This window comes from Coregonus clupeaformis, chromosome 36 (genome assembly GCF_020615455.1).
Source record: "Coregonus clupeaformis isolate EN_2021a chromosome 36, ASM2061545v1, whole genome shotgun sequence".
NCBI lineage: Eukaryota > Metazoa > Chordata > Actinopteri > Salmoniformes > Salmonidae > Coregonus > Coregonus clupeaformis.
In genome coordinates, this window is record NC_059227.1 from 1,727,468 (window position 1) to 1,754,702 (window position 27,235).

The 27,235-nt window shown below is 44.4% G+C and overlaps 1 protein-coding gene across 2 annotated transcripts in view; it reads left to right on the forward strand.

The window, feature by feature from the left end:
* LOC121552410 (utrophin-like) overlaps nt 1–27,235 on the forward strand; it is a 204,582-nt gene that overhangs the window by 91,771 nt on the left and 85,576 nt on the right. For both annotated transcript variants that reach the window (XM_041865328.1, XM_041865329.2), the window contains exons 4-10: nt 6,336–6,465; nt 7,701–7,969; nt 8,258–8,404; nt 10,089–10,167; nt 17,033–17,093; nt 24,989–25,050; nt 26,230–26,304. In XM_041865328.1, the coding sequence (XP_041721262.1) occupies nt 6,336–6,465; nt 7,701–7,969; nt 8,258–8,404; nt 10,089–10,167; nt 17,033–17,093; nt 24,989–25,050; nt 26,230–26,304 (823 nt within the window). The remainder of the gene's footprint in view (nt 1–6,335; nt 6,466–7,700; nt 7,970–8,257; nt 8,405–10,088; nt 10,168–17,032; nt 17,094–24,988; nt 25,051–26,229; nt 26,305–27,235) is intronic.

A 27,235-nucleotide genomic window follows, 5' to 3' on the forward strand; every position in this document is an offset into this window, starting at 1 on the left:
ATGTGGTCTGATGAGACAAAAATAGAGCTTTTTGGTCTATTCTCCACTTGCCGTGTTTGGAGGAAGAAGAAGGATGAGTACAACCCCAAGAACACCATCCCAACCGTGAAGCATGGAGGTGGAAACATCATTCTTTGGGGATGCTTTTCTGCAAAGGGGACAGGACGACTGCACCGTATTGAGGGGAGGATGGATGGGGCCATGTATTGCGAGATCTTGGCCAACAACCTCCTTCCCTCAGTAAGAGCATTGAAGATGGGTCGTGGCTCGGTCTTCCAGCATGACAACGACCCGAAACACACAGCCAGGGCAACTAAGGAGTGGCTCCGTAAGAAGCATCTAAAGGTCCTGGAGTGGCCTAGCCAGTCTCCAGACTTGAACCCAATAGAACATCTTTGGAGGGAGCTGAAAGTCCGTATTGCCCAGTGACAGCCCCGAAACCTGAAGGATCTGGAGAAGGTCAGTATGGAGGAGTGGGCCAAAATCCCTGCTGCAGTGTGTGCAAACCTGGTCAAGACCTACAGGAAACGTATGATCTCTGTAATTGCAAACAAAGGTTTCTGTTCCAAATATTACGTTCTGCTTTTCTGATGTATCAAATACTTATGTCATGCAATAAAATGCAAATGAATTACTTAAAAATCATAAAATGTGATTTTCTGGAATTTTGTTTTAGATTCCATCTCTCACAGTTGAAGTGTACCTATGATAAAAAATTACAGACCTCTACATGCTTTGTAAGTAGGAAAACCTGCAAAATCGGCAGTGTATCAAATACTTGTTCTCCCCACTGTATAAATAGTAAAACCAGAGAAACTTATATTTTTGCAGTGGTCTCTTAATTTTTTCCAGAGCTGTATATTGTATTGTAGCAACCTCCCGAGTGGCGCAGTGGTCTAAGGCACTGCATCGCAGTGCTAACTGTGCCACTAGAGATCCTGGTTTGAATCCAGGCTCTGTCGTAGCCGGCCGCGACCGGGAGACCCATGGGGCGGCGCACAATTGGCCCAGCGTCGTCCAGGGTAGGGGAGGGAATGGCCGGCAGGGATGGTGTTTGCAATGCCAGGGTTGTGGGTTCGATTCCCATGGGGGGCCAGTATGAAAAAAATAAAAATAATGTATGCACTCACTAACTGTAAGTCGCTCTGGATAAGAGCGTCTGCTAAATGACAAACATTTTAAAATGTAAATGTATTGAAATCAATGGAACTAGAACAACAACTGTGGCAACATGTACCGTTTGTGCTCTTCTAACAGACAAACCTCAAATAACTTTGGTATACTACCAGTCAATAGATGAGAACCTGTAGTAGCCATTTATCAACTAATATCTCTGTGGGGAGATGTTTACGGTAGATGGCCAGTACGGAAAAAGGAAATGACACTTTTTTGACTGTACAATTTCAACAAATCGAATTCCCACATCGATTTCTAAATAGCAACAAGAGTTGTCTTTCATTTGAGTGACAGTTTGAGCTTCAAATCCGTGTGTGGTATTGAGGCCAGATACATTTGTAGGAGGTGCGCACACATTTTCTTTTGCAACCATGGTCTGGAAAATGACAGCAGCGTTTGAAGTTCTTCCACATACAGGCGCATATGACAAAAACACTGGTACTAAACCAAATATATTGATCTGTTTTAAGCAATTGATTTTGTGTAATCGTGATGACTATAAACCTTTATAGTATCATCACCAATCTGAGGTAAAAAAAAAGTGTGTATTTCCTGTTATTATTGTGTGGTGAAAATGTTACGTCTGTGTAATGTAGTAACATGTTCTGTCCACCATAGGGACATTTGCATAATATAACATAATTCAATATTTCAATTTTTTGGATGATAGTAAATGAAGCACACTCACAGATGTTTACAACAATAATATATATTTCTTACTACTTTAGCCATGGAGAGAGTTAAAAAAATGCTCTTAAACACAATTTAACCGGGCACTCTAGATTAGAGCTTCCATAGAGCCTGTGTAGCATGCTGAATGTTTGACGTCCCTATGAACTAAAGTTACTCCGGAGACGCTATTAGATTGTTGTTCTTTTATGGAGCTGTCTGTCAGAAGTTTCTTGGTTACCTAGGGGAGGGAAGGTGACGACAAAGTGTGACTGACTGACAGGGGTGACGGTCCATGCTATCCAGGATGCTTGGGACATCCCTACCCCATTGATGTTGAAGTTTAAAATGGTTAAGGTTAGGGTTAGGTAAGGGCTATGTTTAAGGCTAGGGGTTAAGATTAGGGTTAGGGTTTAGGGTAGGGACGTCCCAAGGATTCCTGATATCACTAACCCAGGGATGACAGTGGCGTGGATGACACTGAGCATTGCTATGGTGCCGAGTCTCTGCCTTGGCTTGCTCTCCTTTTTTGAGTCGTTTACCGGCAAGGACGAGTTGTCGTGGCGACAGGAAGATGTTCGAAGAAGCGGCTATTTTTATACCCACTGCCAATGCCAATACCCTTTCATTCTCCCTCTTTTATTTTTATCTAAAGGCACATGAATCACCTCTGTCCTCCCTCCTTTTCATTTATTTCCTCAACTCTGCCAAAGTAAAAAATAAAACATTATTATTATGAAGAAAATATATATTTTCAAATCTGATTTATGACATGAAGTATCCTCAAATCTAACTGTTAATGTTTATTTTCTTGCAAGTATTTCCATATGTCTGTTAAGAAATGTATCCTACTACAAAACTCAACCCAGCATGCTGTCATAAACTGTTCAATGGACTTGGGGCGGTGTTGCATGACAAATGGAACCCTCGGAAATCCCACTACCCTGTCTTCCTCATCTTGTCCTGTCTGATAAAACCAAAAGCCTTGATAAAAAAAGCAAGGCTCACAATATAATGTAGTTCCTCTTTATTTCTCACTAACATCGTCCTCTCACAAAGCAATCACACAGCCCGATAGGCATCAGAGGCCCCCTTTGGTCCCGGCTGCTATATCAAAACAAGAATAATTACTCTGGTACATGTAGTCCTGCTTCCCCCTTCTTCCTCTCCTCCCTTGTGTGGATGTTTTGGCAGACATGTTAGTGAGGTCGTTTAGAGAGTGACCGCTAGTCCCCACCGGACTAACCAGTGTGTGTGTGTGTCAAGCGAGGATGTGGGGGAGAAAGAGAGAGAATAGTAAAGTGACTTTGAGTTAGTGAAATAGAACACAGAAAGATAGCGTGTGTGTGTGTGTGTGTGTGTGTGTGTGTGTGTGAGACGTTGATGGTACTGGGAGATGACATCTATGATTCCATTGCAGGCACTTCTACTTCTACTGATGCACTTGGATGTTTCGAGATAGAGACGGTCATTACAGTATCTATCATTTTGATGAAAATTACATTATTATTGCTTGAGTTCACTAATGTGCAGTGGTGTGTATTCATACATGCCAAGGGAAGCCAGGTTTTCGCCAAAAATTGACGAAGAAAGAAAACATACAAATTAATGTATCTTTCAACTCTCTGTTTCATGAATTTCCTTAAATTCGCAATAGGCTGAATGTACACTACATACATAAAAGTATGTGGACACCCCTTCAAATGTGTGGATTTGGCTATTTTAGCCTTACCTGTTGCTAACAGGTGTATAAAATCAAGCACACAGCCATGCAATCTCCATAGACAAACAATGGCAGTAGAATGGCCTTACTGAAGAGCTCAGTGACTGTCAATGTGGCACCGTCATAGGATGGCACCTTTCCAACAAGTCAGTTCGTCAAATTTCTACCCTGCTAGAGCTGCCCCGGTCAACTGTAAGTGCTGCTATTGTGAAGTTGAAACGTCCAGGAGCAACAATGGCTCAGCTGCAAAGTGGTAGGCCACACAAGCTCACAGAACGGGACTGCCGAGTGCTGAAGTGCGTAGCGTGTAAAAATCGTCTCTCCTCGGTTGCAACACTCACTACCGAGTTCCAAACTGCCTCTGGAAGCAACGTCAGCACAAGAACTGTTCATCGGGAGCTTCATGAAATGGGTTTCCATGGACGAGCAGCCACACACAAACCTAAGTTCACCATGCACAATGTCAGGCGTCGGCTGGAGTGGTGTAAAGCTCGCCGCCATTGGACTCTGGATCAGTGGAAACGCGTTCGCTGCAGTGATGAATCACGCTTCACCATCCGGCGGTCCGACGGACGAATCTGGGATGCCAGGAGAACTTTACCTGCCAGAAGCATAGTCCCAGTTGTAAAGTTTGGTGGAGGGTTAATAATGGTCTGGGGCTGTTTTTCATAGTTTGGGCTAGGCCCCTTAGTTCCAGTGAAGGGAAATCTAAACGCTACAGTATACAATTACATTCTAGATGATTATGTGCTTCCAACTTTGTGGCAACAGTTTGGGGAAGGCCCTTTCCTGTTTCAGCATGACAATGCCCCCGTGCACAAAGCGAGGGGCATACAGAAATGGTTTGTCGAGATTGGTGTGGAAGAACTTGACTGGCCTGCACAGAGCCCTGACCTCAAGCCCATCGAACACCTTTGGGATGAATTGGAACGCCGTCTTCGAGCCAGGTCTAATCGCCCAATATCGGTGCCCGACCTCACTAATGCTCTAGTGGCTGAATGGAAGGAAGTCCCCGCAGCAATGTTCCAACATCTAATGGAAAGCCTTCCCAGAAGAGTAGAGGCTGTTATAGCAGCAAAGGGGGGGACCAACTCCATATTAACGCCCCATGATTTTGGAATGAGATGTTCGACGAGCAGGTGTCCACATACTTTTGGTCATGTAGTGTATCTCACCGGCGAAAACATCAGAGTGAACGAAACAGCGCCCCTCTGTCTCAGTATGTGTAGCGTATTTATCTGATGCTGTCTGGTCAAAGAGTATGACATTGTTTCCGCCCGTATCATTGAATCCAAGGGACGCCATCAAGCATTTGGCCTCCCTTGATAAAAAAGTATAGCATAATAGACAATCTGAACTGAGCGAGCTCAGCTGTGAATGGTCCTGGCGCTCGAAAAAAAAGTGTCAAGCCAAACGTCATTGACATAAAAAAAACTTGAATTGTTGCATCTCGTTGTAAGCTAAAATAGTCCCTTTCCTAAATTAGCCATGGATGGAGAAAGGGATTGGACTTGTGGTTTTACTTAATTCTCCGTACTGGCCAATGATTATAATGCCGAATCTGATCCAACCATAAATTCATACATAGTGCCCCTGGCCTGAGAGGATGGAAGTTCAACATTTTAATGCCATTTAGCAGACACTTTTATCCAAAGCAACTTACAGTCATGCGTGCATACATTTTTGTGTATGGGTGGTCCCGGGGATCGAACCCACTACCCTGGTGTTACAAGCGCCGTGCTCTACCAGCTGAGGTACAGAGGACCAACACGTAGCTAGATGTAGTATGCTAATGTTACCTAGCTGGCCTGGCACATCGTTGCCCATGAAAGGAAGTTAGTCTAGCGAACAAACATTTTAACTAGGTAGCCTAGGACAACAAAAACTAAAAGCGTGTACTGTATGACAGAGTCATAGACTATTTAGGCAACATGAAAGAGGAGGATGGCATTGGGGTTTCTCTACAAGTAGGGTGAGTCAACATGTTATTTTTTACTTGTGCACACGCACAAACACAGAAATCAGTACCATGGACAGCCACATCATATTTAGCTGACGTTGATTGGACTAAATCGTTTTTGGTATATTTTAGTTCTCACCATATTAGACTAAGCGTAGGTGATTAGATGATGTTGAAGTTGAAATGGTGCTGAAATAGTGGAGGCAGCTCCTGTTTTCTTTGCGACTTGCCGTAACTCTCTGTGGTTCTAAATCAATAGTTGTTTAGTAGTCCGAAAATGTCGGAAACATTACATTTTACATTTTACATTTTAGTCATTTAGCAGACGCTCTTATCCAGAGCGACTTACAGTTAGTGAGTGCATACATTTTCATACTGGCCCCCCGTGGGAAACGAACCCACAACCCTGGCGTTGCAAGTGCCATGCTCTACCAACTGCTTGACCATGGTGTAGGTCATGTAACTGTTTGTTACATGCAATATGTTTTGTGGACTTTTGTTACATGCAATATGCGTATGAACTAACAGGTTATAGAGCAAACAACGCAATTATCACAACACATACTGTGGGTTGTAATATTTTTGGGGGCTTGGCTTCCCCGGTGATTTTACCCATGCACCGCTACTTCTAATGTGGTCCACAACATTGTTTGATGATATCAGGCAAAATCCAAACTTTTCTAACTGATATGAAAGAGCTCAGTTATGAGTTGTGGATTTCAAGTTAGGAGTAAGACATTTTGAGTAAGACATTCAGGTTAAAAGGATAACATGAATTGACCAGTCCCTGTGTGTGTTTCTCCCCAGGTGTTGCGGTCGGAGCTGAAGGACCGTGAGCATGTTGTGGCCAGTACACTGGACCAGGCACGCATATTCCTGGCTGACCAGCCCATCGAGGGGCCAGGAGAACCACGCAAGAACCTACAGCCCAAAACAGGTGAGTCTCCTGTCACTGCCTAGCCTGAACACACACACGCCAAAGTCCAATGACATCAACCGCCACTTAGTCTTACTTTATAATTTAATTGAACTCCCTTATAAAACCTACTAAAACCTGCTATAATCTATGTAATGATTATTTGTCAGTTTATGTTGACCATTCAGTTCAACCTGCATACACAGTGGCCCTCCAAAACCAGATCTGGGAAACCCTGTATCAGGGTGGGTGTGAATGTCCTTGAAATGCACCTCTGAAGTTCCCCTATCCACTTGAAGTTTATGTGGGGTGTGATATGAGTCTCAGAATACACCCAAACACTAAATACGCACCATAACTCATTAGTAATTCTGTCTCTAAAGGCTGCTGGGCCTAAGAGGATGAAACAGTGAAGTCATCGCTATGTCAGCACATTTCCTCTTTAACAGAGTCGGGCTGTTAAATAATGTAGCAGAATCCCTGAGACAATCTGGGAGGGTGTGACCAGAGCTCCAAGCAGGCAGAGATCTGGCCCTTCTGTGTGATCTTTGATGTAATTATCAAAGGGGCCTCTGGTCGAATCAGTGGTTAAGAACTGATCTAAGGGCTGTGATGGGTAGGATGGTTTTCATAGTGGTGCGTGGTATATCAGAGGGTAAGTCTAATCTGAAACAAACCCTGCAATGACCTTGGATACTTTCGCAAGGGGTGTGTGTGACTCTAGAGGGTATATCTGATCTCCATATGATCTAAAACCTGTGCTCGGTTGCTTTCACAGGAGGGACATGGGGCTTCACAGAGTGAAACTGATCTGAGACCAGTGCCAGCAGGGACACCTCTGTCTCCTCTAGTCTAACTGAACCCAGTGGGGGAGAACACCTTAGTCTTCAGATCCTCTCAGACCCAATCAAACTCTCCCAACTTTCCCTGGCCTTTGTTTGCTTGTCAAACTTCTTATTTTCAAAGCAGACCGCTCACACGCTGGTCCTGTCTGTGGTGTGTGGCATCTATGACTGGCAGACTAACAGACAGAACCCCTGATGCATGCTTCAGTTTAGGGTGTCTAAGATTTAGATCGTCATTGACACACTGATTTAAAGTCTCTCTTCAAGTTGAAATGCTTGCTTTTATTGTACAACCAACTTTCCCCTTTGAGGATGTTAAAGTCTTTGTCCTCGCCCCCTTACTCCCCTACTCTCTCTGTCTCCCTCTTCCCCCCTCTCTCTCTCTCTCCCCACTCTCTCCCCTTCTCCCAGACCTGACTCCAGAGCAGAAGGCGCAGGGTGTGGCCAGGGCCATCAGGAAGCAGACAGCGGAGGTGCAGGAGCGTTGGGAGCGTCTGCAGGGCCACGCGGAGGGATGGCAGAGCCAGTTAGAAAGGGCTTTAGAGAGGCTACAGGAGCTCCAGAGCAACATGGACCAGCTGGACCTGCGGCTAACCAGGGCAGTGGAGACCAAGGCTGGCTGGCAGCCTGTAGGAGACCTGCTCATAGACTCACTGCAGGACCACATAGAGAAGACCACGGTGAGGGGGTCACTGGGGTGTTACTGGTTTAATAAGGGGGAAAGAGAGGGACGTTTTTTTTTTACGTCCACTACAAAACATTTAGGGCCAACAAGTCCTTACTGGTGTTTGTAGGTAGTGATTAACCTGTACATAAATCAGTGTAAAAAATATGAATGACCTAGGTCAACATCTAATCACCATTGGTACAGGTATCACCCCTGCACTATAACAGTATGTTATAGATACATCTGCCTACAGCAAAACACTGACCTGTGTGTGTATGCGTGCATCCTGTGTGTGTTCCAGGCTTTCAAGGAGGAGATGGACCCTCTGAGGCAGGACGTGCATGTGGTGAATGAGCTGTCTGATGAGCTGGCTCCTCTGGATGTCCAGCTGTCCTCCACCTCCTCCAGACAACTGGATGACCTCAACATGCGCTGGAAACTACTACAGGTGGGCTATGGGTGTCACTCCTAAAACCGTCCCCCTTTTACAGGTGGGCAACGGGTCTCATGCCTAAAACCATCCCCCTTTTACAGGTGGGCTATGGGTGTCACTCCTAAAACCGTCCCCCTTTTACAGGTGGGCAACGGGTCTCATGCCTAAAACCATCCCCCTTTTATGTGTCATACTTAAGAAGAGGTGTCACAGCTACAACCCTCCTCCCTTTTAGGAGTTGTCAGACTTGGGTGTACGTGTCATGGGTAAACTGCTAAATTACTCAAATGTAAAATGTAAAACCTTCCTCCATTTACAAGCTGTTATATTCTTGACTTTTCTACCTTCTTCTCTTTTTTTTCTCTCACACCTTATTCTCATCTCTGCCTGTCTGTATGCTCATGTTCATTCTCTCTCAATGTCTCTTGCTGTCTTTGTAATCATGTATTTCTGTCAATCTCTTTCCACCTGTGTGTGTCATTTCGTTATGATGCTTTTTCTCATTATTCCTTGCGTCTCTCTCTCTGTCAGCCTGCCGTACTTTAGCTCAGACACAGAGAGGAGTGGGGTGTCACGGTTTCGGCCGAGGCTGCTCCTCCTCCTTGTTCGGGCAGGCTTCGGCGGTCGTCGTCCCCGGAGTACTAGCTACCACCGTTCGATGTTTCATGTTTGTTTGGTTTTGTCTGTTTGTACACCTGTCCCTTGTTAGTGTTTGATTTGGTTTCCTATTTAGTTATCGTGTGTTGGGTCAGGTGTTATGTGTGATTGGTTATTGTCTAGCTGTTGCTCTCGTATTTACTCTCGTGTTTTGTTGTTTTCGAGAGTCCGCACTGTGTGCGCTATTGTCCTTTTACGCACGTTGTTGTTTGTGCGTAATTGGTATTTTGCCTCCCGGTTGGGTTGGCTGTTCGCCTGTGTGGTGCTGCCTTTATTTTACTAAAGTCTGTTCACGAACGCCCGTGTTTCCTGCGCTTGATTTCCACACCGCATCTACACTCAGCTACTGACATGGGGAGAGGTGGCCCTCCGCTTGTCTTTCTCTACAGGTTACTGAGTTCTATATTGGCACAGTGGACTTCTGTCACTGTAGATAAATAACACTTTTTGTCACAGCGGACCAGTGTCCTGGTCCAGCCTGCTGATGGCTGGGATCAGAGCCTTGCTCTTGCACCCCTCAGGCTCAGTTGTCACTATACTGTTTAGATTAATGTGTGTTTGTACTGTGTGTGTGTGTTTGTGTGTGTTTGTGTGTGTGTGTGTGTGTGTGTGAGACAGAGAGAAAAAAATTGACATCAAGAGAGAGATCTTAGATTACGTCCCTCTCCTTCTCCATGCCCCCCAACCCTGGTATTGCCATGCTGAAGTCAATGATGACCACTGAGATAGGATGCCATGCCACTTTGTCTGATCAAACAGAAGGGCAAACAGCACAGCAGGACTCAGTCACCAGTCACCCCGTAAAGATTCACTGGGGCAGGATGAAAATGTGGAAGCCACATTTTGTGCCTGCCTCCTGGTTCCCTGTGTAGAGACAGCCTTATATCCTCACTGTAGGGAGGATGTCTGAGTCACTGCACACAGTGAGGACACTCAGCAATGCGCATGCACGCACACACGCACTCGGCTGGTCAATATAGTGTTGGCGGGGTGCAGGTGTGTGTTTGTGTGTGTCTAACTCTCTATTCTTTCTGGTGTGCAGGTGGCCATTGAGGAGAGACTGAAGCTCCTTCAGGAAGCCCACAGAGACTTTGGCCCTTCCTCCCAGCACTTCCTATCCAGTGAGTAGCCAAATCAAATCAAATCAAATTGTATTAGTCACATACAAATTTTTTAGCAGATGTTATTGCGGGTGTAGCGAAATACTTGTGTTCCTAGCTCCAACAGTGCAGTAGTATCTAACAATTCACAACAATACACACACATCTAAAAGTAAAAGAATGGAATTAAGAAATATATAAAAATTAGGACGAGCAATGTCGGAGTGGCATTGACTAAAATACAGTAGAATATAATACAGTCTATACATATGTGATGAGTAAAGCAGTATGTAAACATTAATAAAGTGACTAGTGAAACAACACCTCCACTTCGCTGATCCTCAATACTGGGGCCCCACAAGGGTGCATGCTCAGCCCCCTCCCGTACTCCCTGCTCACCCATGACTGCGTGGCCAAGCAAAACTACAACTCAATCATCAAGTTTGCAGATGACACAACAGTAGTAGGCTTGATTACCAACAATGACGAGACAGCCTACAGGGAGGAGGTGAGGGCTCTGGGAGTGTGGTGCCAGGAAAATAAACTCTCACTCAACATCAACAAAACAAAGGAGATGATCGTGGACTTCAGGAAACAGCAGAGGGTGCACTCCCCTATCCATATCGACGGGGCCGCAGTGGAGAAGGTGGAAAGCTTCAAGTTCCTTGGCGTACACATCACTGACAAACTGAAATGGTCCACCAACGCAGACAGTGTGGTGAAGAAGGTAAAACAGAGCCTCTTCAACCACAGGAGGCTGAAGAAATTTGGCTTGGCACCTAAAACCCTCACAAACTTTTACAGATGCACAATTGAGAGCATCCTGTCGGGCTGTATCACCACCTGGTACGGCAACTGTACCGCCCGCAACCGCAGGGCTCTCCAGAGGATGGTGCGGTCTGCCGAACGCATTACACACACACAAACACACACTCAAGCAGGCGGCAAGGTTCTTCACTCTTGAATAATTAAAGGCTTAATTACAACTCTCCTCTGACTTTCTCTCCTTTCAGACCAGTGGTCGTTAATGAAGGAGGGAGATGGGGAGAGAGGGAGGGAGGGAGAGAGAGATCATTAGCGACAGACAAAGCCACACCTCTCCCTACTCATCCCCTCCTTCCATCCCCATTTACTCCAAATTATACACTAGTGTTCTATTTCATTGCTATGCCCTTTTCCTATCTCCATCTCATATCTAACCCTCTCTTATCTACCCCATTTGGCTCTGACATGTCCTCCATGTGATGATAACAGGGTGGTGGGACGGGGAGGAAACTTAGCTGTCGTGTGTCCATAGACCTGAGAGGTGCTGACAGCTGAGTTATTCTACCAGCCAAGATGCCATTCTGGCTCCCCTTTCATCTCTCATAGACATAATCTACCATTCCTTCTCATAGTAACAGGATGGTACCGACGGAGAAGGTAAAAATCGTACAAGTTTCAACCCGACTTGGCTATTTAGCTACTTTTTTAGTGTTTATCAACAACCCAAAAATGGTACTTAAAGTTCATACTATTATCACATATGACCGCCAAGCACTTTTTGACATCAGATCGACAAATACTAACCTAAATGTCGACTTCAAACCCGACTCCGATAGCTGTACCCTTGTTTACATCAGACCTTATTCCTTTTTTTCATGGGCTTTACCAAAACACTGCAGTTGTAGACGTGGCAGATGGGCTGGAGTCCTGTTGAGACAGAGACTAAGAGAAAATTGACTGGCACACCCCTCCGTTTTATTGGCAAATGTCCAGTCGCTCGAGAATAAGATGGATGAGCTTCGTTCCAGAGTCTCCTATCAGAGAGACTTGAAAAGCTGCATTATTATTGCCTGGCTACCCAGACTCCTTGCTCCGGCCAAATGCTACGCCACGCCCACGGACGACAGTTTCTTCTCCGCAATAAGTTTGGATCTGAGTACATCCCTGACCCTTCACTGAATGCGAACACATTCGGGGCTGTCTGATTGGTCCAGAAACCGATGGATTGGGCCAGAGTCAGAACACACGTGGGTAAAGCGGTAGTTCGAACATTAGCCCCCATTGGCTATGATACTCTGATTGGTTAGACGATCGCTGATTACTTTGTTTGGTACAACACCCCTAGTGCCTCTCGTTACCACTAACGACTTCAATGATGACAGAATAATTTAGTGGTTAAGCTAGCAATATTATATGCTTTGCAGAAACTTGTCTGGCTGAATCTATGAATATAGAACTAAATGATTTCTCCATGCAGCGACACAAGGGGAAGGGGGATGGGTCTGCCTCTTCATAAACAACAACTGGTGCACCGCTTCCAGTGTGAAGGAAACTCAAGCTTTTGCTAACCTGACATAGAATGCCTCATGGCAAGCTGTAGACCTTTTTATCTACCAATAGAGTTCTCATCCAAATTATCAAGGCTATCTACATCCCACCACAAGCCAACAACACTTTGGCACTGAACGAACTGTATGGGGCCATAAACAAACAAGAAACCGCACACCCAGAGACATCTTTTGGGAGGAAACTTTAATGCAGGGAGACTTAAAAACGTCTCCTATGCCATAAGGGGCGCCAAAACGCTAGACCACTATTATTCTACCAAAAAAAATGTATACAAGGCCCTCCCTTGCCCTCCCTTTGGCAAATCTGACCACGGCTCTATCCTGCTGCTTCCCGTTTACAAACAAAAGCTCAAACAGGAAGTACCAGTGACGTGCTCAATACAGAAGTGATCTGATGAAGCAGACGTGAGGCTACAAGACCGTTTTGCTAGTACAGACTGCGATATGTTCCATGATTCATCCGATAGCATTGAGGCTCTGCTGTAGCCGGCCGCAACCGGGAGACCAATGGGGCGGCGCACAATTGGCCCAGCGTCGTCCAGGGTAGGGGAGGGAATGGCCGGCAGGGAGGTAGCTCAGTTGGTAGAGCATGGCGTTTGCAACGCCAGGGTTGTGGGTTCGATTCCCATGGGGTATGAAAATAAAAAAGAATAACGTATGCACTAACTGTAAGTCGCTCTGGATAAGAGCGTCTGCTAAATGACGTAAATGTAATGTAAATGTAGGAGTTTACCATATCAGTCACAGGCTTCATCAATAAGTGCATAGATGACCATTCAAACTTATCCAAACCAACAACCATGGATTATAGGCAGTATCCGCGCTGGGCTAAAGGCTAGAGCTACCGCTTACAAAGAACGGGACATGGATGCATACAAGAAAGCCCACTACGACCTCCGACGAGACATCAAACATGAAAAAGGACAATGTAGGAGGAAGGTGGAATCCTATTACACCGACTCCGATGCTCGTCGGATGTGGCAGGGCTTGCAGTCTATAACAGACTACAAAGGGAAACCCAGCCGTGAGATGCCCAGTGACGCAGAACTCCCAAATGAGCTAAATGCCATTTATGCTCGCTTTGAGGAAAACAACAGTCTTGCATGAAAGCCCCTGTTGTTCCAGATGACTGTGTGATCTCGCTCTCTGTGGCCGATGTAAGTAAAACTTTTAAACAGGTTAACACCCGCAAGGTCGCTGGGCCAGATGGAATACCAGGGCGCGTTCTCAGAGCATGTGCAGACCAGCTGGCAAGTGTCTTCACGGACATTTTCAATCTTTCCTTGTCCCAGTCTGTAATGCCAACATGTTTCAAGCTGACCACCATTGTCCCTGTTCCCAATAACTCAAAGGTAATCTGCCTAAATGGCTATATTCCCCTTACACTGACATCTGTATTTATAAAGTGCTTTGAAAGGCTGGTCATTACATGCATCAACGCCATCATCCCAGACACCCTGGACCTACTCCAATTTGCATACCGCCCCAACAGATCCACAGATGGCGCAATCTCAATTGCAGTTCACACTGCTCTCTCCCACCTGGACAAGAGGGGAAATAACTATGAGAATTATGTTCACAGACTACAGCTAGGTGTTCCACACCATAATCCCCTCCAAGCTCATCACCAAGCTCGGGACCCTTGGACTGAACACCTCCCTCTGCAACTGGATCCTGGACTTCCTGATGTGTTGGCCCCAGGTGGTGAGGGTAGGCAACAACACCTCCGCCACGCTGACCCTCAACACGGTTGCCCCTCAGGGGTGCGTGCTTAGTCCCCTCCTGCACTCCTGTTGACCCACGACTGCGTGGCCATGCACGACTCCAACACCATCAACAAGTGGTGGTAGGCCTGATCACCGACGACGATGAGACAGTCTACTGGGAGGAGATCAGAGACTTGACAGTGTGATGCCAGGACAACAGCTTTGACAACGTCAGTAAGACCATGGAGCTTATTGTGCATGGGTCCTCGGATCCTCAAAAAGTTATACAGCTGCACCATTAAGAGCGTCTTGACTGGCTGCATCACCGCTTGGTATGGCAAATGCACCGCTCTCGACCGCAAAGCGCTACAGAGGGTGGTGCTGAAAGCCCAGTGAATCACTGGGGCTGAGCTCCCTGCCATCCAGGACCTCTATATCAGAGGAAGGTCCAAAAAATTGCCAAAGTCTTCAGCCATAGACATACTGTTCACTCTACTACCGTCCAGCAAGCATTACAAGAGCATCGGCTTTCAGACCCACAGGCTCCGAGACAGCTTCTATCCGGAAGCCATAAGACTGCTAAATAACCATAAGTTAACCATAGTTAATAAAATGGTTACCCAGACTATCTGCATTGACCCTATCTTGCACTGACTATGCACACTCAGAAGACTATATATACACAATATATACACTCACTGACACTCTCGCACAAACCAACACATACATACACACATACTTTCACAAGCATCATATGCTGCTGCTACTCTGTTCTTTATTTGACTCTTATTATAATCTATCCTGATTAGTGTTGGTATACTGACATTTCTGTACTTCGATACTAGAATGTGAAAAAGGGTTCGGTGCTAGATTTTGTTTTACTTTTGGTACTTCTGTCAAATGTGTCTCACGAATCAGGTCTGTCTATCAGCGCAGCCGATGTCCCCCTTATAACGCGAGTGCACCATGCCTGCTCCACTTAGCTTGCACTTGGAGTCTGGGTTGCATCATGTTAGCTCTGTCAAGCTGCACAGAAATTAACACACTTTAATAATGTGACACGCCATGTACAAATGTTGAAACTGTTCATTACTGTTCTAAAAGTAAAATCCATACAGGCTAGAACACGTTCAAATGCAAGACGATACCGGTAGCTTCCAGCTTTGTTGGCTAACTTTCCTTGCTAGCTTACAGCTGAAGGCAGCTAACAACAATTCACTACCCTAGTACTTTGCTTGTGGTAATATTCAAACCATAATGCAAGATATGCTGATTTCAAAGCTGATTGCCACCCAAACTTTATTCCTTAACTTAATCTGTCTCTCTCTTACGTCTCTCCCAAAGATGTATCTATTGCCTCAGCGAACTGACTGTGTGAAAATAGGGCCCCAACCATAGGCTCCGAAGGGCCGCCCCCCTCTTGCCACGTGAATGACGTCATTACTGGTTAAAGAGCAGTACGATAAAATAAGTCCCAAATGGAAGGGAAACAGATTGTTTGTCATCTGTAGCCCCATGAAATCAGGAAAAACAAGCTCAAAACTCAATGCATGCACACTCCTATTGAATATGCATTCACCTGTATTGTGAATAGCCCTAGGCTACATCTTTATTCAACCAGTTTATCAATAGAGATTTACCATCCAAATAAATGATTACCATTATGTTGTTGTGTAGTTAGATTGGTCAAAACGAAGTCAAATTGATTGTATGATTGTATAATTGATTCATTAATGCATACATGGCTCTCTCTGAAAAATATTATCAAAGGATGCCCAACGATTGAATGCCGTTCTGTGACTTTGGCTAATATACCTTCTTGTTTTGCCCTGGTATCGTTTTGGTATAGAGTGTTGTGATGGTATTGAGTATCGAGATACCAAACCTGGTATCGGTATAGTCCTGATGCCTAATTACTTTACCCTCCCTTTATGTACATACGTGTATCTACCTCAAGTACCTCGTACCCCTGCAGTGATATAGAACTGGTACTCCCTGTATATAGCTTAATTCTTGTGTATTTTATTCCTCTTGTGTTACTATTTGTATTTTTCCTATTTTTAACTCTGCATCGTTGGGAAGGGCTTGTAAGCAAGCATTTCATGGTACAAGTCTACACCCGTTGTATTCGGCGCATGTGACTATTGTTATTATAAATGTTTTTGTATTTTAAGAACTTGGTTTCATCTAAGGGTTCAACAAACTGTCTGCCTGTCCGTCCATCCATCCATCCAGCCGTCTGTCTGTTTATTTCAAAAAATATAGAGAGTATCTATCCTCCATCTATCCCTCCATTCATCCACCGTTTCGATCTAGCTAATAAGCAGGGAGTGTGTGTAGGGTAGGCGTATACAGGGTAGGGAAAGGCATCCATCAACAACTTCTGAGTGCCTCTCTGTGAATGGCTTACGACAGCTCGTAAAGTCTTGTGTCATCACATTTGGCAGCTTTTATTTGATGTCCTGTCAGTCTATTGGTTGTGTTTGGGCTTTGAAGTTCAGCTAACTCATCCGCTTTCCTTCTCTCCGTTTGTTCTGCCCTTTTATCTGTGTAGTCTAACAATAACGTGCTGTTAGAATACATTAACCGGTTCTTTAGACGACGCAGCACCTTTTCACAGATACGGCCGTCTTACCTCGCTCTCACTGTCCAAGAGTTATACCCATTACTTTTTCAATTTCATGCATAGTGGGAATCGTATTTGTACAACAATTCCATTTGTATTATGGAACTATTAGTGGATATTTGCAGAAGCGTACGACTTGAGAGACTAAAAGGATGACTGTGCTGCAAATAACACTTTTTTATATTTATATGGTTTATTTTCCTTCTTCTTTTTCTCAACAGCCTCTGTGCAGCTCCCGTGGCAGAGGGCAGTCTCTCAGAATAAGGTTCCATACTACATAAAGTGAGTAACACTTACTGAAAACATGCTGCTTATGCCTGCTATAAGAATCACTTTCTTTATACTTATTGTATGGTAACTACATGTGTAACAATGTTTGAAAGAGGAGTGTGTGTGTGTGTTTATGCATACATGCATACATGCAGGCGGTTCATTTGACTTGTGAGTGCGTGATTCTATTAATACTCTAAAGTTTCCTTAAAGATCGAATCTGCATTTGGGGAAACGGTGCCACTGTTCACCCCAGCACCTTTGTTATTGGTTTTGTTTTGTTGATAAAAGCGAGGAGAAACGGAGGAGAGGAGCGTCCGCTGAAAAAAAAGTGCTAGTTGTTTGCAGTAACTTCTTTGTTGTTGTAGTATCCCAAATGGACGTTGCAGTTTCACCAATTAAGTATTCAGCTTTAAGGGTTGGTTTAATTTCTTGAATATTTCCACAAGCATAAAATTGAATTTGAAGTGATTTGAAGTGCAATGTCAACTGTTGCTCATTAATTTTGTCGGGTCTTTTCGATTTGCATAATACCTCTGATAATGACAAAGTATCCATGGACCCTTTTACAGTCGGTCTATAGCAGCGGTATTACAGCTTAAGATAGGTGTCACATTGCCCATTGTAATACATTCACAGTCAAGCTAAGCAGCAGACAGTTGGTCCATTAAAAAAGCAGAGGGGGGTTGTGCTGATAGCTACTCAGGATGGCTTTCAGACCGTCTCAATGCACCTTGGACACATGCAGAGAGAAAGAGACAGAGACAGGTGGACAGAGAAAGACAGGTGGATAGAGATATGGTGGCAACTGAGAGAGAAATATACTGAGAGAGAAGGATATCAAATCAAATCAAATTTTATTTGCCACATGCGCCGAATACAACAGGTGAAATGCTTACTTACAAGCCCTTAACCAACAATGCAAAGTAAAACAAATTTAAAAAATGTTAAGCAAAAAAAATAAAAGCAAATAACTAAAGAGTAGGGAGGCTGTTTACAGGGGGGTACTGGTGCAGAGTCAATGTGTGGGGACACCGGCTAGTCGAGGTAATTGAGGTAATATGTACATGTGGGTAGAGTTAAAGTGACTATGCATAAATAATAAACAGAGTAGCAGCAGAGTAAAAAAGTGGGACGGGGTGGGGGTGGGGGGGCAGTGCAAATTGTCCGGGTAGCCATGATTAGCTGTTCAGGAGTCTTATGGCTTGGGGGTAGAAGCTGTTGAGAAGCCTTTTGGACCTAGACTTGGCGCTCCGGTACCGCTTGCCGTGCGGTAGCAGAGAGAACAGTCTATGACTAGGGTGGCTGGAGTCTTTGACAATTTTGAGGGCCTGGTATAGAGGTCTGGTATAGAGGTCCTGGATGGCAGGAAGCTTGGCCCCAGTGATGTACTGGGCCGTACGCACTACCCTCTGTAGTGCCTTGCGGTCGGAGGCCGAGCAGTTGCAATACCAGGCGGTGATGCAACCAGTCAGGATGCTCTCGATGGTGCAGCTGTATAACTTTTTGAGGATCTGAGGACCCATGCCAAATCTTTTCAGTCTCCTGAGGGGGAATAGGCTATGAGTAGAAAGAGAAAAATAGTGATTAATAGGAAAGGACAGTCAGAGAGAGATGGGGTGAGGATGAAGGAGGGAGAGGGGGTGATAAGGAGGTAGAGGTACAGAAACAGGTTGTGAGAGAGATACTGAGTGAGAGAGGGAGACATCCCTGTGAACACCTGCAATTTGTTTAGCCCTGGAGCTTTGCACTGGAAAGCATCAGAGATGAAAGCAGCAAGAGGCTTGGAAGAGAGGAGAGGACAGGCTTAGAACTCTGCAATCAACAACAGCTTCCTGTGATCACAGGTGTTGGCCCTCCTTGAGCGGCCGACCACTGAACCCTGGGTCCCCCTTCACACACACACACACACACACTTACACACACACACACACACACGCACACACACACACACTTTCCTGCTACTCACCGCCAAATGTACCATTCTTGACTCTGTATTACGTAGCACAACAACTTGACCACAGGTTTAGCTGAGCCCCACTCACATTCATCCTGAGTGACCCTATAAGAAGGGGAGAAAGGACGAGAAATCAGCCTATTGAAAGCCTCCCTCAAATTCCAAACACTGTGAGGTTTTCATCTCATTCAAAAGAATGCCACCGCCGGGAGCTACAACACTGAGCTACTGCCACTGCTGTGGTCTGTGATTAAACATCTCTCAAATGTCTTTGACTGCCCTCCCTGACCCCTCTGAGTGAATTCAAAACTCTACCACAGCCTTCACAGGGCTAATCGTAGGTCACTTACAGTGCAGTGACATTACCGTGACTCCAACATCAGGCTTTGACACATTAATTTGGCTCTGGCCTCCCACCTCTCTCTCTCTCATCCCACTTCTCGTCGGCCCGATTGCACAAAGGCCACTGATTAAACCATGCCTTACACCCGCCCCTCCCCTCCCCAGGAGAAGCGACACACTGGCAAATCAAACGGTTACACACGGACACCTCGCCACCCGCCACTCTGCCATCCTAGTTGACCCCCAGCTGACCTCTGGCTCAGACGTCCAGAACGCTGTCAGGGTATAATTTTGGACTGCCACTCTCTTCTGCCAACATAAGAGCTAGCTTGAGCTTCACATTACACTCTGCGTGACATGTGTGGTATGGGTTTGTGTGTGCTCACGCCTCTGTGTGAGCGCCCATCAGGATGTCTTCGTTGGGTTTGCGTCCGCAGTGACTCATCAAATTACTTTAATTAAGTTGCGACAATTCAAAGGGTTGAAACATTTTTTAAATGCAAAGGAGAAGAGGAGAGAAAAAATTATAAAATGTTGAGGGGAGGAGGAGTAGAGGAAAAATGTATTTGGAATATGTCAATTGGAGAATGCAGGCACTTATCACTTCTGGTTGGAGATAAGTCTACCACAAGGACAGTCACAGAAGAGGCAGGAAAAGTCTCCCTGAGTCGCAGATATTTCCCTAATTCTATTTCCCGAATATTTTTAAATGTTTAGTAATCTACTGCTCATGATTATTCATGAACGTGTCCTGGGTGACCGAGACAATGTCCTCCTCACACCGTGACTGACGTCTATGACTCTGTGACTCTGTCTTTGGGAGTTGATGGAGCATCACTACACTGCGCAGAGCTCAGTGTTTCCCCTAGCTTTACATAAACTGAGGCTTACCGCCTACACTTTTGGTTCCAATTAATTTTAAATGAAAATGTTTGGGTTGACTAACCTGGATGTTTGCTTTTGTGCATTAACCCAATATACAGTATATCTACATTGCATCCAATTATATACAGTGAGGTCCAAAAGTATTTGGACAGTGACAAATGTTTTGTTCTTTTGGCTCTGTACTATGAAGTTAAAGTGACTGTCAGCTTTAATTTGTCAGATATACATCCATATTCAGTGAATTGTTGAGAATTTACAGTACTTTTTGTACACAGTCCCCCCCTTTTAGGGAACCAAATGTATTTGGACAAATTCACCTATACTGTAAAACTTCAATTAAAAGCAGTCTTTCAAATAGCTGCTTGTCCCTTTTTAATAGCCGGGCAACGGCACACATTTGAGCAAATACATGGCTGTTTCAAATAAACTCTGGGTCTAAATTAATTGTTTACGAGGTTACCATGAATTACCATGAATTGCTTACAAGGTTTAATGTTTGATATGTTACATTAAATAATTCTGTAATGACTTGGAAAAAATGATGGCATCCATTTTTATCGCCAGTAAAAAACTGCTAGCCAGATGATAACACATTAGTGCAGGAAATGAAGAAATTGATTAAAATGCTGGAAGTGAATGCTGCAATTAAACAATTAACTATGCAAATGTGCAAAAGCTGTGTGCATATATAACATATTGTGATTTATTTCCCATCAGTACAAAACATTGTTTAGATGCTTTTCAGACTTTCAGACAACGATGCTGTTTAGACGCGTTTGTTGCATCATATATTCTGTTGCTACTGTTCCAATCAGATATTTGCAATGGTACGCTGCAGGGACCACTCAACAATGATCACAAATATGTGATCATACGCGTCAAAGGGTTAAGTATTTGGTCCCATATTCCTAGCAATGGCTAGGACTGTGACTCTACAAACTTGTTAGATGCATTTGCAGTTTGTTTTAGTTGTGTTTCAGATTATTTTGTGGCCAATAGAAATGAATGGTAAATCATTTGTGTCATTTTGGAGTCACTTTTATTGTAAATAAGAATATAATATGTTTCTGAACACTTCTACATTATTGTGGATGCTACCATGATTACTGATAATCCTGAATGAATTGTGAATAATTAATCAGAAAGTTACAGAGGCACAAAGATCATAGCCCCAAGACATGCTAACCTCTCATCATTACCAATAACAGGGGAGGTCAGCATTTTAGGGGGGTGTGGGGGGGATGATATTTATGAATTCTTTATCTTCTCTCTAGTCTGTGATGTGGATGAAGTAGCCAAGCCAAACAGGAAATGCCAGGGGAAGTAGTCATTTTGCAGATGATTCTAAACACTGTGATTATGCACCCTGTATCCGAGGCAACCTGGAGCCAGGGAGAAGCAGTGTAGCAGACTCAACTCTGTCATTCCATTCACACTACTCTGCTACTACTTTACACACTCTTGTAAACAGCACTTTCCTGTAGCTTATTGATTACATAAAATGTAGAGTTTCCTAGGTTTTAGGCAGTATTCCATCCCAGGGGCCCGTTTTAATGACGTTCACTCAGAGATGTCATTTAAGGATGTTTTCTGGGAAATGTTAAGTGCTGCTCTCTATATCACTCACTCACTCTTTCCCTGCTGATGAATAGTAGTATTTATTAGGATCCCCAATTAACTGCTGCTCCTGGGGTCCAAACAGGATTCAAAACACAACAAATAAAATACACAATGTACATAACACTACAATTACATTACAATTTAGCAGACGCTCCCATCCAGAGCGACCCACAGCCAGTGCATTCATCTCAAGATAGCCAAGTGAGACAACCATATATCGCAGTCGTAACTCAACCACGTAACACATATCACTACATAATACAATGCAAAAATGAAATACAAAATACATAAAAATGTCTGTCTCTCTTCACAGTCCCCGTCGTGCCGTAAGGTGTTATTTTATCTGTTGCTTGAATCTGGTTGTATTTCTAGCTTGAGTTACCTAGGGTGGCAGAGAGTTCCATGTAGTCATGGCTCTATTTAATACTGTGCGTATCCCAGCCTCTGTTCTGGACCTGGGTATTATGAAGAGACCTCTGGTTGCAGGTCTAGTGTGGCACCGATGAGTGTCCGAACTGTGTGCCAACTGCTTGAACAGACAGTTCGGTACCTTCAACAAATCAATACCAGTGGTGCTGATCTCTGAGTTCCTGTCTGAGCTCATTACCCAAAGCTGTTATATCCTCCATGTTGGCACCAGATATTCCACAACAATTACATTCCAATAGGCATTACAAGTAGAATATAATATAAAGGAACCATTGATGCACACATGGAAAACACTAACTCTCAAACCGGGTTTGATAATGAATGCCGAATTCTATATGGCACTACCAAGCCCCTTCGGTCCTTTCAGGAAGTAGCGTCAAAACAGCTAACCTTAACTGCTTGTTTAGGAAGATGAATCTCTGCGTGGTTCTTCAAATCAGAGAGATTCTAGGGTTGTCACTAGTTACCACAAAGTCAAAATTGGCTATATCATAAAAATTCAGAAACAAAAATGTGCTTTTTAATCTTAATTTAAGGTTATGCATAAGGTTAGCAGTGTGGTTAAGGTTAGGGTTAAGTTTAAAATCAGATTTTAAGAAGATACATCTTAGAAATAGGTGGTGTTTGGCCATAATTTTGACTTTGTGGCTGTGGTAACTAGTGAAGACCGATTCTAAAACTCCTTGGTGCCAAACTATCTCTTTCACATTCCGGGACCTGAATGTCTGTGTGATCCTTGTATTCTTCAAGCCTTAGCATGTGTACATGCATCACAGCTTTGTCCTTGTTAAGGTTACTGCAGGTTATCTTAAACTTGGGAGTTTCTGAGGATAAATGAGGACCGATGGCAGAGGGAGAGGGTAGGGATGATTGAGGAAAGTTAGAACCTGACAACTCTGTCGGTTGTCTTCATGATGACAGTCCTAATTTGCCGATCCAGATCCAGCAGAGGTAGTAGGCAGCTAGTGTAGTCCATTTGTTGACATAGGTGGGCTTCCAAGACACAGATGGGTTTTCAGATCAGTCAACGCTTATCAATGTTGCCTTCTGGAGTACTAAACTCAACACGACTCTCTCTCCTTGATCAGATCCGTTTTTTTGTTGTTGTTTCTTTGCGTTTTTAGTTCAAATGATGTTTATTTTTGTTGATTTGGGATTTGTGGCAGCTAGTGTAGTCCATTTGTTGATTGAGCCAGTGTCCTTTGTGCTGTGTTTTTCATTCTGCTGCTTTGGTCTGAATACATTGTGGCAAGACACAGGTGGGTTTCCAGATCAGTCAACTCTGTGTGTTTCATCTTTGGGTCTAAGGCTGGCTTCTCTTTGATGTGCCTCCTACACACTTAGCGAAATTGCAACATTTATTGTAATTTCTCAGACTGCTGTTGACAGGAGTTTTGTGCACGCTTGCATAGCCTAGGCGTGTTTGTGTGCGTGTATGTGCGCGTGTGCATGCATGTGTGTATACACGCTTATGCCACAACCGCGGCTAAATCTTCAAGCTGTTCGAACAAGAGGAGATGTGAATCCATTTCTGATGGCTTGGTGTCCAAATCCTCACTGGGACACAATAATACCAGCTCAACCATGATTGAATCAGGCCCTGTCTAGTGTAGGACAGCTAAAAAAGACACTCTGAGCTGTGCTCCAGTGATATTTGCAGTGCAAGACGTGCGTGTTTGTGGAGGAAGGTGTGAAAGTGTCAGCCATTTCAGAGCATGATGAATAGGGATGAACACCTGCTGATGGCTTCTGTAGTCAGTCTCCCCTGTGTTCTACTGTCAGCACTTCACTACCCACCCTGTCTTTTCTCTCTCTCTCTTTATGTCTCTCTCTTTCTCTCACTCTCTTCCCAACTCTCTCTCTCTCTGTCTCTCTCTCTGTGGAGCCAGTCTCCTCTACGACAACCTAATCACAGAGACACTGGCGTTCACAACAGAACATACGTCTAATTTTGAACCCACACCTCCTTTTACAGCGTTAAAACATTACAGTCCCTTGATACCAGTGTGGGTATAGGCAGGTATATTTCTCTGAAGCGGAGAATCACTCCAATATAAATCAGCTCCCTGATCAAATGAAGCAGTGCAGCAGACAGACTGACACAAACCCCACTCCTGCTTATCAATGTTGCCTTCTGGAGTACTAAACTAAACACGACTCTCTCTCCTTGATCAGATCCGTTTTTTTTGTTGTTTCTTTGCGTTTTTATTTCAATTTATGTTTATTTTTGTTCATTTGGGTTATTTTGTCTGTGCAGTCTGCGCCGGAAGGCGTTTCTCAGAAGCTGAAATGTAAACAGAACGGGGGCGAGATGTCAACACGTTCCCCTTGTAGCCCAGGGGACCTGGCTGTGTGTTTTATTTAAATATTTTTGTATTTAACCTTTATTTGCTAGGTACCATATTGAGTGGGGGCATGTGGAGATGAGAGGGGTGTGTGTGAGAGGGGTGTGTGTGTTCTCCTTGTGCGTCACTCTGAAGGCTTCCTGGATGATTTGTATGCTTTGGTAATCACAATCAAATCCGCGTTTCGGATTTGTATACATGAGCCTCTATCTTTGAGCCGATAAGAAAACAGGTAGGCTGTCTAGACTGTGATTGCACAGAGCAATTGATGTGTGCGTGTGCGTGTGTGTGTGACAAAATCCTTATCGTTATCCCCTGTTGTTTTCCAGCCACCAGACTCAGACTACCTGCTGGGACCATCCAAAGATGACAGAGCTTTACCAATCGCTTGGTATGGAACACATGGACAACCAGACATGCATGCACACACACAGACTCCACTCCACTCATGTAATCACAAAAAAATCACATTCACTCCACACACATTTTACACCACACAGTAGCTGCAAAGTTCTCTCTCTCTTGCGTTTTCTTTCTCCCTCTCTCTCTCGCTCTCTCTCTCACACACACACATACACACACACACACACACACACACACACACACACACACACACACACACATGCACACACTTTCACAACCCACTCACACTGACTGTAAACATCCATATTTATGTAGTCATCCTATTGCGGTGGTGAGTGTTACTGTTCTTTAATGAGCAGATGGATCAGTAATTTTTTACATTTACATTTTAGTCATTTAGCAGACTCTCTTATCCAGAGTTGTCAAGGTTGCTATGGTAGGTGTGGTGTGGAATCAGGCGCAGGAGGCAGAAGTAAAGTCCAACAAAAATACTTTAGTAGAATTCACAATGAATATCCACAACCAGCCCGGAGGCGAGAAAAGCGCGCACAGGCGTATACAAACGGGCGCAGTAAACAAGTGCGTAATCTACTCCTAAACACCAAACAAGGAGGAAAGCACAAAATAGCGCACCAAAATACATGTAGCGCAGCAACACGACATGGAACAATTACACACAACACCTAACTAACAACAAGGAAACTAAATAAGGTGCTAATTAAGACATAACACAAAACAGGTGTGACAAACAGACAAAACCAATCAAACAAGAAACATAGAGCGGTGGCAGCTAGTACTCCGGAGACGACGACCGCCGAAACCTGCCCGAACAAGGAGGAGGGGCCGCCTCGGCCGAAACCGTGACAAGAGTGACTTACAGTTAGTGAGTGCATACATTTTCATACAGTAATAAGCTGTGAAACTATGGGACCATTTCCTGAAGGTCAACACTAAACAAATAGGACTCCTCCGAGAGAGGACTCATTAACCCAATTACCAGTCATTTCCAGCCATCCCTGTGTGACCATATATAAATTACACTACAGCACATCTTTTCAATAGGTTTCCAGTTTGACATTATTATTTCATGTCTCCCCACCTTTCCAGTTATTTTATGCCCGTGTGTCAGACTGCTATTATACATTCTGTATGATAAATTTCCTCCCTCTGTTTTCTCTCTTTCTCTCTTTCTTTCGCTCTCTTTTAGCCGACCTGAACAACGTGAGATTTTCCGCTTACAGAACAGCCATGAAGATCCGCAGGCTACAGAAAGCACTATGCTGTAAGTTTCCTTTTCTCTACACCCACACACACACCTCACCTAAATGTCCTCAGGCTGCAGAGATTCCTGTGCCATCAGTATCTTCTCCCTCCTCACCTATTCACAACATAGTCCAGGTGCAAGACATCAGATGCCTTAATGACCTGATCTACTGCCAAACATTTTGGCTCTAGTCTGACATGGAGGGGCTTATTTAGAAATATGTCCATCCCACTTTGCAGGTGTGTGCGTGTGTGTGCAGGTATGTGATTGAGTTTGTGTGTACCTGTATGTGTGAACATCATTTTGTTTAGCTGAGAATCCACCTGTGCCGCTGTCTGTTTCATTCCGAAAGGGAACAAATTGTCTTCTACAATAACCAGCTGGCTATAGCTATCATTGTGTTAGTTATTCCCTGTTGGCTTCTGACAGTGTGTGGAGAAATATGATCACCTGATCCTCTGGGTACTGTCTGTACCTTGCTGCTGGGACTGGACCAGGCTCTCTACCATAATTACCGAGGTGTTTTATTTATTATTAGTTATTACTCTGGCTTAATGTGTGCTCTGAAACAAAGAGTGAGTGAGTGAGGGAGGAAGGGAGGGGAAGGAGGGCGAGAGAGGGAGGAGAGAGAGAGGGAATGAGTCAGTATATTTTCCTCAAACCCCTTCCCGTTAGCAGGTGTTTTGTTTTCCCTCCATGGACCCCAACTGTGAGACGTGTGTGTTTGTGTGTGTGTGTCTCGTACACACTCACACAGCAAGATTCCCCTTAAACAGCTAATTAGGTTAACTCTGAGCCGTGGGCTGCAGTAGCTGTAACATAAATTTGTTGGCCTGCCACCCTGGTGTCACACCAATGTCTACAGCCACCTCATATCCTGTCTATGGCCCATGTTGTGACATTCCAGCCATCTGTAATTTTCTGTGGCAGTTTCCAGTGTTCTTCACCA